The following is a 13,847-nucleotide window of genomic DNA, read 5'->3' as shown; positions in this document are numbered from 1 at the left end:
ATAAAAAGAGATTGTCATCTAGTATTTTTCTATGGGTCTTTGAATTGCTGTTTATAAAGCTCATTCATGAAATTGAAATTTAAAAAATAAATAAAAAATTTGGGAAAAGTGCAAAATTGTTACCGGTTTGCCGGTTTACAATTAAATTGGCTGGTCCAATGAGTTTTAAGCAGTTTAGTCATAAGTGGTTAATCGGACATTATTGGCCTGATTTTGGGCCCAATTCCCCATTTTACCGGTTGAACCAGCTGGATCGGCCGATTTTGATAACATTATTCGTATATCATGAAAATTCTCTCTCCTCTACATTGTATGAATGCTCATTCTCTTGAACATCCTTCTCATTCCTTGGCGCCACTTCCACCCCCATTCTAATCCTACAGTGAAGGCCCTCGCATATTGTGATTTTGATCTTCATGTGCAGTGTACATCTTTGCCTAACACTCTTGTTCTTGATAAGCATCCTCTATACACTGAAACTGATACAATACTCCTTATGAGGATAAAAGCACTATGTTACAGTGTGATTCATGAAGCACGATCACTGATTATATTGCCTTGTTTTGGATTTCAATTTCTTTTGTAAAATTATAAGTTGATAGAAATGAGTAGAAATCTAGTACAATTCATACTGGATAGCAACTGCATAATTTATTAAAATTACCGTACATCACTTCAAATGTGATAATATGTACCCAACAGCGTGTATGGTCAAGAGTTGAACAAAAATTAACTGATATTTACCTCATAATGTCAGCAAAAGCCAAAGATAAAATCATTATGATATCAACCTATCACTGCACATGCTCCAATCAACTTATGGGTCCATGAATTGGAAAATCGCAACTGCTGAACTCGAACAATGAATAATGAGGGAAAAAGAACAAACAGCTTCTTAATTCATGTAATTTCCCGACTTGAAAATAGATTAACGCAGAGACGGACATGAAGTGAGATACCACTTGACCCCATGACATCGTTTCTACCACACAAGAAAATGCTCAAGCAATTATTATTACAAAAATTGTTAACAGTACTCTAACCCGGCAACATTTCTTTCACTCTTAAGCAGCTTTCTTGCAATAATTTTCAAGCCATTCCATTGTAACACTCTTTGGCCTCTCAAGTGGCAATCCTAGAGCCCGGTCCCATATAAGCTAAACCAATGGAAACTTAGATTAGTACAAACTCATAATAAAAATTACAAATAGAAATTAAAATACCGGAAGAAGAAAGAGTATAGGAGAAAGAACCTGCGAGCAAATACCAATTGCCCTTGATACACCAAAGAGAACAGTGAAGTATCTGTCAAAATTGAAAATAAAAGTGTCATTATCTTCATGTTCTCATAATCGAGAGAGAGAGAGAGTGATGAGGACATCCACCCATATTTGTTTTATTTTATTTGGACTCTTATTTATTTTGTTTATTTTAGTTGGACTATTATTTTTGTTAGTGTACTTATATAATGGGATTGGCCCTCTCTTTAGGGTTTCCTTTTTTTTTTTTTTAGGGTTTTGTCTTGTTATTTAAATTTAGTTTGCCATGTAATTGAAACAGCTGATGAATGAATAAATGTTTGGTGGCTTGTTGCGAAATTCCTCTCTTCTCTATTTTCTTCTATTTCTTTAGCTGATTATTCTATCATTCTTCCTTTAATCTCTTCTTCATAGATCTGTTTTCTTTCTCCATTAATTGTGTCAGTTAGTCCGGCATCACACACAGAGAGAGAGAGAGAGAATGTACATTCAAGCGCTGAAAAAGAGAACAGAATATATACCTTGCTTCAGTTAATCCATAATGGTTGAGCAACACTCCACTGTGGGCATCTACATTGGGCCAAGGGTTTTTAACCTACAAAGAGACAGATCCCAGGAACAATGCTTCATTAAGTGAGGTTTGAAAAGAGAAACTTCAGATCACTGACCAATGAAATTTCTACTACAGCAGAATGTGGCACACAAAATGTATTCAAAAGCAAGCACAGCAGAATGATTGCATTAACAGGACATTTGAATGATTTCTTTAAAGAGTGCTGCAAATATAAAAATCATCATCGAGATTCATCTAAAATATTTATAATCACAATAAATGCCTGAACTATTCTCCATAGAATTCCTTAGACTGCAAGAGAGGTAAAAAGTAAATCTAGACATCAATCGAACCAAATTTCCATATTGAAGATTATTTAATCTCATATTCCTCTTTTTATCACTTTCAACATATATAAACAATTCGGTCAGAGTACGAGAGAAATTTCTCAAGGTATAACAACTAATAGTAACACAGCATCATTTACCTTGCCAAGTTCTAAGAGTATAGGAGGCACTACTTCATAAAGATTTGAAACCTGCACATAAATTCAATCAAGAGAAGAAATTTTAACACCTCATAATCAACATGCTACACCATATAAAGATACAGCCACATTACAATATCAAGGTTCAAGTGCAAACCAGTTTGAATAGCGGATCATCGGGCAAGTGCTTCAGTGCAAACTCTCTCTGGCACGTGTATCTTGGATCTGTCTTGCGCAGAACTCCATGTCCAAATCCAGGAACAACCTGCAATTTGGAGAAATGGGTGAAAAAGTTGTACACAAAGTTGTTTAACATAAAACAAAATTGTGAGACAAAAAACAGAGGGAAATGGAAAAATTCAACAATACTACCTTGCCGCTGTTCAATGTTTTCCAGACATAGTCTTTCAAGTTTTCTTTGGTAACATTCTCTCCACACTCCTCTACCACAGATTTAATCCATAGTAAGACTTCCTGTAATAATATATAAAACACAAGCACAGGAGAAGTAATTTTATCGGTTTGCTCATCATAGATGAAGGGATATTATTTTAATGAGAATCCAATTTGCAAAGAGAACTCAGAATGACAGGAATTGATCACAGTTTTCTTTTCGGCTTTGGGTGATCCACTTAGAGAAATTTCACTAATGGGATTTCTGTCTCCCGGCCATCGGGTTTGGCTTCAAGTCTGGTTATGGATCATGATAAAACGGGAATAGTAGCTAATACTTAATCAAATATAGAACCAGCCACAATCTTTTGGCATTTCACAGCCACATCTTTACAATAAGCTTTGGATGCAGCAGACGGATCAAGTAAGTTTGAGCTGATTCAAGAATAATATGAAGTCTGACAACTTAAAATCCAAACAGCAACCAGGTTAGCTGCTTAGGAACTATGGCTGTATGAATAGGAGCTCCCAAGAGGACTATTTTGCAGCCCCAAAGGATTAAATTTTCCCATTGTCGAGAAAAATAATTTGATGATAACTACAATTGTTGCATGCTCCAGTAGAAATACAAAAGGCCATATTATCTATCGAGGAAAACTAGGACTTCTCAATAACACAAGCAAAGCATTGAGAACTTCTTCGCAAATTATAGTGTAGGTGGAGTTTAGCGTAAAGGTAGATGATGACATCAGCATCAAGACATCAACAATTATATTTAGAAATTATCAGCATCACATTTTCAAAGAACTACAGATAATGGTAAAACATTCATGCACCTGATTAGCCAAACCATGAAGTGGACCGGCTAAACCATTTAATGCAGCAGCAAAGGAGAGATAAGGATCTGAAAGTGCACTGGCGACCTGGAAGGTATAAAACAGTTAGCGAAGCAGTAGATAAGCCCTGAACAAATTTCCATATTGTGTCAAGAGTGTCAAAAGAGACACTATAAGTTCATATAGGCAACTTCAACCAGATGCAAGCATTAGCAAGCCATTGACATTACAACATTTACAAAAAGATCATATAAAGACCCATCACTTACTAAGTGACCAGTATGAGCACTAACATTCCCGCCTTCATGATCACTGCATCACAGCATATAAATGTCAAAGGACATTATCATCTGATTAAACAATTAAGTAGAACTAATTCCTTTTTATATTACGAATATTGACAATCTATCTTGTCATGACACTAAAACCCACCTGTGGATGGTCACATAAAGCCTCATAAGCTCTAGCATGTCGGGACTATCAAATCCCAGCATGTGTGCAAAATTTCCACCATAGTCTAGGGAATCATCCATTGGTATAACTTGTTCGTTCTTGTACATCCTTCACAAGTTGAAAGAAATGTAAATTGAAACACAATAGATTCTGTACCAATTTATACGAGGACATTAAACAGAACTCAATAAAGGATGTCCACATATATGTGCTTAGATTTCAACACAAAAAGATATGATGCAGTTATCAAACCTTCTATAGACATAAGCAGCTACAACTGGAACTTGAGCAATCAAACTTAGGGAGTCCTCATACGTTGGTTCCCAGTACCTAAATGGGATGAAACCTCAAGCTTTTGCATTAAAAAATAGAAATAACTTTTATTCAGAATACAAAACATCGTCAAAGATCACTTTGATTTGTGGATCCCCTTTTCATATGCCATTTGGAATTCACTTTGAACCTGAAACGCAAGAAATAATAGGAATTTTTCAGTTGACATCTCTTACATAAAACTAAGAACAATGAATTCCTCATAAAAACAAGAAACATAAACTGGTGTACCAAACTGGAACAATCTTTAGCCAAAAATTATAACAACTGCAGAAAAATTCAAAATATACAAGAAGATAATAATAAAACAAAGAGGCAAGGCCATTGACTAAAAACTGTGCCATGGCTGATCATTTTGTATGATATAGTCACAAGTTATGAGCACAGTTCATCCAGCACAGCAACTAGTTAATCGGCCAACAAATTTAGGAAAGGAATTAACAACTAAGGACAATGATAATAAATTCCACAATGACAAATTTAATCATGATCAATGGCTCCAACTAAAGTCCTTTTTATTGTCTGCAAGTCTGAGAAAGTTTCCTTTTAAATGAGAAGTGACATTTTTACCATGAATTTCTTACCGGAACAAGACATGGATTGCTACCAATTATAATTGTTAAACCTATAACAGTCATCTGTAAAAGCTGTATTGGAAAAGAAGGAAGGGGGGGGGGGGGGGGGGGTTTGTGGGGGGGGCTTATTAGCCGAAGCTTGTTTCTCCTTTAATAATTCGTGTGGTGCGCAAACTTGCATCCTTCCCCAAAAAAAAAGAAAAGAAGAAACCAATAATTAACATGCTTCCTTTGTCTTTGGCGTCTTGTCATGTTCTTTACACTCTTTGACTTCTATTCTTCGAACTTCGGACTTCTATTTTTTATTTTATTTTTGAACAATACAAATTCAATAGTTGTCATTCATACTTTACTTTTTCTATTTACAATTTGTTAGAAAATCTAAAATGATTTCGTAATTGTAGATAGATTTTACAGTTACATAATATTTCCGGGAAGACTGATTTGTTTCCATGTCTAGATTCTATTAAGTCAATTCTGTGTACAATATAATGTTTCTATAGTTTTCTTCAAATGGAAGGAGACAGAATTTCTTTCTCTTAATATCTTCACATTCTTTTCATGGACCTAATTCCCAATATAATTGATTTGAACTAAGGTTGACCGTGTAAATTGGGAAACATAAATAAAGTTAATTTGTTCAAAATCTACATAATTTTCCTACTCTATTTTTCATCCACATAATCCGTAGGGGACACAACCTTTAGGCTAAAGAGCCTAACGTCCTATTATTTTTCTGTCCTTCTAGGCTAAGAGCCTAAAGTCCTATAACCTGCGCCATCAATACGAGCCAATGTCGAAAATCTTTGAACATTCTACTTTTCATGGATAGCCATCAAGCAGCCATAATAAGACTCAGGAACAAAGACAGGACTCAGTTATTCCTGAAAATATAAAACATGAAAGGCAAAGCCACGAAACTAAAACCAAGGAAATTTAATATATGGGATTAGTCCCACTGGATGCATCTCCAACCCAGATATAGTAACTCAGATTCGTTGTGCAAATATATGAAGCCTCTTGTTTCCATTTCACTATGTCAGCTTCCAAAAATGGTGGAGATGAGATGAATCAGAATAGCAATGTATCATTTTTATTGGTTGCCAGGAAAACGATCTTTACTGTCAATACCTTTAACATCTTTTTTTGACTAACACCTTCTACTTGCACTTTGTATTGACACCTTTTCTTAACACCTACTTGTACTTCAGTATTTTCGAAACAACTATGATAAATATGCAACTTCGAACAGAGCAAGAAAACACTTGAAAATGCATATAAAGAGATGAACGATCAATGAACATTTTAGGATGACCAAATACATCAAAACCAGGTTGTAGAACCAAAACTCATCAATGAATATTACAGCCAGAGAAAATAGTAAATCAGTCTACCTGAAGGGCCATCACACCAGTAGCAAATTGAGTCATTGGATGAGCATTAACAGGTAAGGCGTTGATGGTTTTGTATACATGATCTGCAATAACAAATGTGAATTTACAGATGAAGACGTTTGAATAGGTGACAAAAGCTTCGGACTACAGCTTTAGCCTGTCAAACAGACATATACCACACATAAATACTAAAAATCCAGGAGGAAAAAGAAAAGCACAACTGCGTATTATGATCTTATGTCACAACATTTGACAAAGTTCTACGTTGGCTATCAACCTACTGCAATCCTACTTTACCTGAGCTCAGGACTGGCTACAAGATAAAAGAAAAGCACACTATGAAAAATAGAAAATTAAAACACAAAAACAATCAACAAATTAGTTGGCGTTGTAAATTAACTAACAATAATGAAATGAAAGTATCATCGACTACAGTGGCAAGACAGAAATTTCAGTGTCTTCAGATATAACCCAAATGAACAGGTTGGCATAGTTAGAGTTGGACAAATAGACATTAGACAGAAATCATTGAAGAACCATCACGTGATCAATTCTAAGCGGTAAAGATAGTATAAAGAGTTAGAAGAACCTGGGACGGTAGCACGACTTCTCAATTCCTTTGATAACGAATCTACTTGCTCTTTTGTTGGTACCTAAATAAATTTTGAATAGATAACACAAGATTAACATCAAGCCAGTTATCGGGCATAGAGGAACATGAAAGCAAAAAGGCTGAAAAGGTGGTTCAATAACAAATCACGACCTTCAAAAGCAGCTTTTACCTATACAGTCAAGATTACTCAAGAAAAAAAAAAGTGCGATCCTAAAGGATTCAGTATTTCAGACATCATTATAAATATCAATGAAATCCCACCTTTCCCGTTAAAAGAAGCCAAAGGAGGCCCTCAGGCATTGGTTCTCCACCAGGCTTTGCTGCAGGTAATACCTTCTGGCATTCAGGAATAGACAAACCTCGGAAGCGAATTCCCTAAGAAAAGTTTGAGGAAACAACAAAAAATTAGAAAGTAAATATTACACCATCTTAGGTTTTAGACACTAGTGACAATTCTACATGCCCCTGTATCCACCCACTGCACGATTATCTCATTAAAAGCTCAAAGTGACACAAGGGATGCGTACCTCTTCTGGATCAAGTAATGAGGTTTCCCATAACAATCCTGTCATTCCTCTCATCCCACCAAGAACCTTTCAAAAAGCACAGACGGAGAGCAATCAATTCCTCTATTATCTATTTTTCTTAAATACATGACAAAAGTAGTAGATGTATTCCAATTATCCATTTTATTAGCCAGAGTAGAGTGGAAACAAAAGAGAGGATACCATATCAACAGTTATGTTCCCTAGCTGAACCTTTCCATGCTCTGATTTGATTTTCTTTAGACGCTCCTGTGACAAAAATAGGGGTAATGTGATCAACCTCTTTTTTTAGTATTATTTTTAAGTTAGAACTGAAGGCATGAATTGTTATAACCCATCTCAATTAGCCAAAAATTAAAAGTTGACTTGTCAAAGTCTAAGTCAAATAGGGACTAAAATGAAATAAATTATTTTATTGGGGTTTATTTTACAAAATTGACAATATTTGAAGGTTTAAGATGAATAAAATAAGATTTTGGGAATCTACTTATATATTATTGAAAGTTAAAGGACTAAATGTTATATTAAATGGAAGAAGAGGGACTCCCTTTGCAAAAACTAAGTTATTGGCCATTTAAAATCCATTTTTCATTTTCATAACCACAAAAAGCTTCATGAAACGGGGCAGAGAGGCTGAAAACCGAAAAAGAAGGGAAAGAGCAGAGAAAGAAAGGAGAAAGAAAAGGAGAAAAAGAAAGAAGAAAGGAGGAAGAAATTAGGTGAATGTGTTTCCACAATATATGACCCCACATGGTTATTTTACCCCACTCTGTACTGGCGTGAATGTGTTTCCACAATATATGATCAGTTATGGTAATTTTTTGTGAATGTATTTCCATAGTGTATGATCAGATTATAGCCTTTGTGCAGCTCTGTGCGCATATGACCAAAATTTCAAAATCTCAGAATTTAATAGTTTTACCATGTATATCGATATTATCGATACATGAGTAAGATTATTTCGAGTATCTTTTTTGTATGATTTTTCAATAATTATATAGCTTATCACATTTCAGATTACGGAACTTTGTTGATTCCATTCATAGAATAAAGATTTCAGCTTACAATGTTAAGTAATGACAGTATTTCATGTATACAAGATTATTTATATTCACTATACATATGTTTGTTTAGAATAAAGAACAAAAGTTGTCAACATTCAATCATGTTTCAGTTTTAAAGGTTATTACGAAATTTCAGACTTTCTTAAAGTTGTAATAGCATAAGCGTCTTCAAAAAGTTTGGATAAAAGGAAAATTATACTTATTTGTGAAATATCCATTCACTAAGTTATAAGCTTATATATTTTGTTACCCTTTTTTTATCAGATAGTAACTAAGTTGAGCAGCATTGGAGCCTATTGATCTACCGAGTTGAGCCAAACATTGTCATCAGTTGTATGAGTCAATCTGTCAGTCTATATAGTTCATATTTTTGTGATACATGAATCTTTTGTCGAAAAATGTATCAATATCAAGGGCTCGCTACATTTTTGTATATGTTATACATTTGGAGTCTTCTAATCTGTGTAAAAGCGTAAATTTCATTCCAGTGCACGTCATTTTGAATAGTTTGTGTTTTGAGGGGCTGACGTACCCTATTTTAAATTATATGCATAGATTTGAGATAATTGATTATTACTCAGGTGATTTTAGTCCATATTTCAGAAGAAACTCTGTTAAAATTCTGTTAAAAATTCGTCACAATCAAAGCAAGACAAAGTTGCATTGAAAGTAGGTCCGACACTTAGCTGATATCTATCATCGACACACGGCACGTGTCGAATCCATTAAGATGATTTGGGATAGGTCGTGTCATAAATCAAGAAGAGAATATACCAAACTCCATAGACAATCAATTAAGGATTTATTAAAAATAACAATCCCAATGACAAGCATCCGTTTGGCAAAATTTATAAATCATTTATAAATTATCAAACTTAAATTTCAACCACACATTTCAATAAACCCATACGTAGTGCCCACCATTAATTTCTATTTATTTATAAATTAAACAATTTACAAATTCTTCCCAAACAAAGGCTAAATTGGAATTTGCAACAAGTTCAAATGGAAAGAAATCGATAAAAACATTCCCAGAAACAGAATTTTGTCACTTAAAGCATGTTTGTAAGTGTTTATAAACGGTCTAAATTATAAATAGATATAAAGGAGTGAGAGATAATTGAGTAGTACTTATGGGTCCCACACAAATAAAAGGTGATTTGACCTATTATAAGCAGTGTATAAACATGGGCTTAGCCTTGTTAAAGTACAGGGTTTTAAATGAAGGTAGTAAATATGAGTTTGTTGGAGTTTTAACTTGCAATGGACTATTATTTGGAAAGTTAAGACAAATGTCAAGTGAAAGAAGTATAGTCACTAAAAATCAAAACTTTGGGGCCTAATAGAAGTACCTGCTGCTCTGGAATCAATTCTTTCAGCTGAGAATGAAGGTCCTGCAAGTGAGGCAATAGTGATATAAATTAAAAATTTCTTATTAAGTTGTTCCACTTCCACAACACAAGCAACAGTCATAAAGATAAAAGAAAACAGAATTAGAAATCTTAATCATGAGATTGTAATCTAGGGTTCCAACATTCTGCAATTCTCCAACCCAATGATCCCACTTCTATTAACATTTCCACACCACAAAATTATTATAATCACGATATGACATTGAGCCTCCAAATTGTCAGATGTACACATTTTATCACTTGTAAAGCTAATTTCAGCATCTAATAAGCATTTCTACAATGACAATAATCATTAAAATTGCCACACCGTCCTTCCAAGCATTTTCGCGACTGATTCACCAATTTCATAAGCAGCAGGACTGTCTTTTAACTATATATTTTTCCTTATACCCAGTTTTTGCTACTCTCAACTTAAGGATCTTCCTCCTATCCCCACTAAATTGGCAGTTTTTACACAAGAAAAACAAGAGAAGAAAGTAGAAGATAAAAGCATCTCATATTTTCACTATTTTGAGGATGAGACTGGGAAGACAAACTACTGGCTTTAAGCTAATAAACAATTTAAAAAATTGGAATATCTGATTTTCTTAGTCTTTCCCTTCTACTATTGTAATTAAACAGAGAATACTGTTTCTAAGCATTCCTTTCTTCCCTTCCATTAATCCCAGATTTACAGAATCTTCCAATTATATTGGGCATAGCAGAAATTAGAAAGATATTTTAAATGTATTTTTTTTCAATTTCCTTTCCTCTTGCTTTATTGGTACAACAGAGGCCTGAAAGACACAAATTGTAACTCCCGGCCCTCTATTCCGGCATGCCAACTAAGAATTAAGTTTGCAAAAACCAGAATGCTAGCCAGACCAATTAACGCACATTGATCCACAAGGAAATTGCATAAGATACACCAAAATTGTACAAAGGCTTACAAGATCAGAGAAGGTCTGGACTTGAAGCCAGCGTACTGAATCTCGGAGGCTAGGATGTTGAACCTATTATACAAAATAAATACAAGATAAAAAATAACCAACTAAAAATTGACAACAGATCGATCAGGTAAATGAAATCAAAAAGTTCCAATTAAATCACATCAAATCAACTTTTAGCTGTTTACCGCATTCATTCTACATTAAAATAACTAAATTTGTTGCAACGAATAGACAGCGACCGATTAACAGAAAATACTTACAGCGCGCGACCGAAGCTTGGATAATAGAGAAACGCCGCCCTTAAAGAAAACCATTGTTCACTGCACCAACTCAAATATTTCAATCGAATCAGATATTTATTCGATGCACAATCTACTGTAGTATTGAGCCAAACAGTTCCAAAATGAGTTATTAATTATTCAGCAGATCAACAAAAAAAAAAAATATGAAGTTTAAGGCCCCGGGATTTTTTGCCCCAAAAAATTGATTTTTTGACCGTTATTTTACTATTCAAGTCGTAATTTTTGACTTCTTCTCTCACATGTGGACCCTACTTTTCTTCTAACAGTCAAAAAATTAATTCTTAAAATCGGGGCTAAACAAAAGTTTCATTGATGCTTACAGAGAAAAGTAACAATATCCAATTACTATTTATGAGTTTCTGTAATAAAAAGTTAGGCCGAGACCTAAAAATAAGGACAAGAAGAAAAAGTAAGAGATGTAAACGGAAATGCTTAAAATGATTTGTTTTTAATTAAATAAAAATTTGTGGCACTCAATGACTATTATACCCTCGTTTTTAATTTTAATTTAATAAAAGAAAAGAAAAGTAACAACAAATAGGGGAAAAAAATGAAATTCAAAATATGATGCAAATATTGTTATTAAACTCACCAAAGAAATCCTAAATCAATCGTTTTTCAATCTCTCTCTTTCAAATCCTTCTCCGAAGTCATGAAAATGGATGATTTTCATTGTTGGTTTGGAAAATATGGAACCAAATTCTGATTATGCTTCTGTTTTGTGGTCTTTATTTGTAAAAAACTACGTTTTGAATAGTATTTGTTGATCCCAAAAAGTGTTGTCAACAGATGTCAGTCTCACCCGCGCATACGTGGACGAATGTCCAACACGCTAAGACACGTGGACGGTCTAAAACGGACGGTTCAAAGGGCGTGGGAGTAGTCCAACGACACGGGACGGTGACGTTCAGAATCCAGCGGGTTATTCGTGATCTGATTGTACATTAATTACCAACCGGTGTTCGTAAATATATATGTAAATGTATATAAATTCGATTTGTGTATTGCAAGTAAAATGAGAGAGAGTTGAGTAAAGTGTAGTTCTTTGTATTGATTCTTACATTAGTCTTTTGATGTTACACAGGGGAAGTATTTATAGTGGTACATGTGAAATGGGAGCCCTTGGATGAGGTGGCACGTGGCCTCATCTCTTTGATTTAAACATCTTATCAGGCATGAGGTTTGACTTGCTAGCTTGCAGCGCATTTATTGCTTGTGCAGAGTCCCCATACTAGTGACAAGACTTGACCTTTATGCTTATGACAAACGTTCCATCAGTCATTCGAATAAGATCTTTATGCAGACAATCTCTTGGGAGAAGTGAACATGGAGGACACTCCCTTGTGGTTCGGAGGCTCCTGCATCAGTTTCAGGGCTTCAACTATTTCACACAATACTTTCGCTTGAGGGCTTCAGCAATCTTCCACTAGCTTTAGTATCATGGCTTCGGTTCATGGGCCTCGGCATGTGGACCTCGGGTACGTTCACTGGCCTCGATAAAAAGGCGCATCGGCTAGTGGACTTCGGCTTGAAGGGTTTCGGCCATTGCCCACCTCGGCAATATATGCCACCTCGACTGGAGTGCCACGTGGTTCGGCCTGAGTGGGCCAATGGCCCAGGTGGATTGGCCAAGTATGACAACACGCAATAATAGTCCCCCAAGTCCAAGTATGATCATTCATGTAATGCGTGGACTTTAATGAAGTAAAATTTGAAAGAATTTTTTGAACCTCAAATAATAGTCCCCGAAGTCCAAGTGTAGATATTTATATCAGAGTTGGAATTAGAAATGTGTTGCCGTGGGTGAACGATGAAGAGATCGAGGCTGTGTTGATGTTGAAGACGAAACTGAGGTGATTATAAAATCGAACCTGACTTGTTGGCTGAATGTTGAAGCTGAAGTCGAGGTGGTTGAGAAACCGAACTTGCGAGACTTGATGGCTGAATGTTGAAGAAAAAGTCGAGGTGGTTGGGAAACTGAACCTGCGAGATTTGTTGGGTGAATGTTGAAGTTGCAGCCGAGGTGGTTGAAAAAGAACCTGCAAGGCTTGTTGGCTGAATGTTGAAGTTGAAGCCGAGGTGGTTGGAAAACGAACCTGCGAGGCTTGTTGGCTGAATGTTGAAGGTGAAGCCGAGGTGGTTGGGAAACGAACCTGCGAGGCTTGTTGGCTGAATGTTGAAGGTGAAGCCGAGGTGGTTGGGAACCCGAACGTGCGAGGCTTGTTGGCTGAACGTTGAAGTTGAAGCCGAGGTGGTTGGAAAATCGAACCTACGAGGCTTGATGGCTGAATGTTGAAGCTGAAGCCGGGGTTCAATGGTAATGATTGTGCCTCGATAGCTATGCCAATGATTTGATGTTTTGTGCTTGTTTTCGAGGAAAAGTGGCTGAATCGTTACGACTTCCAAGGCGCCTGCTGCCGTCGAATTAAAAACACAATTATGATGGCAGCTGGAGCTTCTAGAAGCAGACGCGTTGGATGGGGCGCGTGGAAGGCACGCTTGAATCTGAGGCGTAGGTTTGAAAAATCGTTTGAATTCAACGCCTCGGATTTGATCTACAATGAAGGGCTCAGATTGACTGAGATTCGACCTGACGGTTGGGGTTTGTCCTAGACCTCTATAAAAGGTAAGAAAATTCTATTTTTCAGGATTTTTGAACACTTGCAATCTGATTCTCTCTCAAAATCTTGAACTTTTCG

At 35.7% G+C, this 13,847-nt stretch overlaps 1 protein-coding gene across 2 annotated transcripts; it reads right to left on the bottom strand.

Annotated features, from left to right (window-relative positions):
* Positions 1–710: 710 nt before the first annotated feature.
* On the bottom strand, positions 711–11,559 carry LOC111386916 (citrate synthase, mitochondrial). Of its 2 annotated transcripts, XM_023011428.1 has the most exons (20): positions 11,469–11,559; positions 11,107–11,166; positions 10,847–10,909; positions 9,858–9,899; positions 7,625–7,690; positions 7,424–7,489; positions 7,158–7,271; positions 6,873–6,936; positions 6,284–6,366; positions 4,395–4,444; positions 4,234–4,311; positions 3,961–4,089; positions 3,798–3,840; positions 3,529–3,615; positions 2,672–2,773; positions 2,457–2,564; positions 2,300–2,350; positions 1,781–1,854; positions 1,254–1,305; positions 711–1,157 (listed from the first exon to the last, which is right to left on the bottom strand). In XM_023011428.1, exons 2-20 carry the CDS (start codon positions 11,158–11,160, stop codon positions 1,065–1,067), a joined length of 1,419 nt encoding a protein of 472 aa, XP_022867196.1. In that variant the 5' UTR covers positions 11,161–11,166; positions 11,469–11,559; the 3' UTR covers positions 711–1,064. The 2 variants fall into 2 exon arrangements, with proteins under 2 accessions (XP_022867196.1, XP_022867190.1); XM_023011422.1 differs by lacking the exon at positions 11,469–11,559 and having other exon boundaries at positions 11,107–11,305.
* Positions 11,560–13,847: the final 2,288 nt, after the last annotated feature.

The sequence above is a fragment of the Olea europaea genome, chromosome 3, assembly GCF_002742605.1.
Source record: "Olea europaea var. sylvestris chromosome 3, O_europaea_v1, whole genome shotgun sequence".
NCBI classification, from domain to species: domain Eukaryota; kingdom Viridiplantae; phylum Streptophyta; class Magnoliopsida; order Lamiales; family Oleaceae; genus Olea; species Olea europaea.
Note: the sequence above shows the minus strand (reverse complement) of the source record. Positions and strands in the feature narration are given on the sequence as shown.

What these genes read in the sequence shown, in the direction of transcription:
- LOC111386916 (XM_023011428.1), bottom strand. Translation starts at nt 11,160, where the DNA reads ATGGTTTTCTTTAAGGGCGGCGTTTCTCTATTATCCAAGCTTCGGTCG. An exon ending in AAACATTGAACAGCGGCAAG is followed by an intron (nt 2,565 to 2,671) that starts GTAGTATTGTTG and finishes TCCAAATTGCAG; the next exon opens with GTTGTTCCTGGATTTGGACA. An exon ending in CAATTGGTATTTGCTCGCAG is followed by an intron (nt 1,158 to 1,253) that starts GTTCTTTCTCCT and finishes CCATTGGTTTAG; the next exon opens with CTTATATGGGACCGGGCTCT.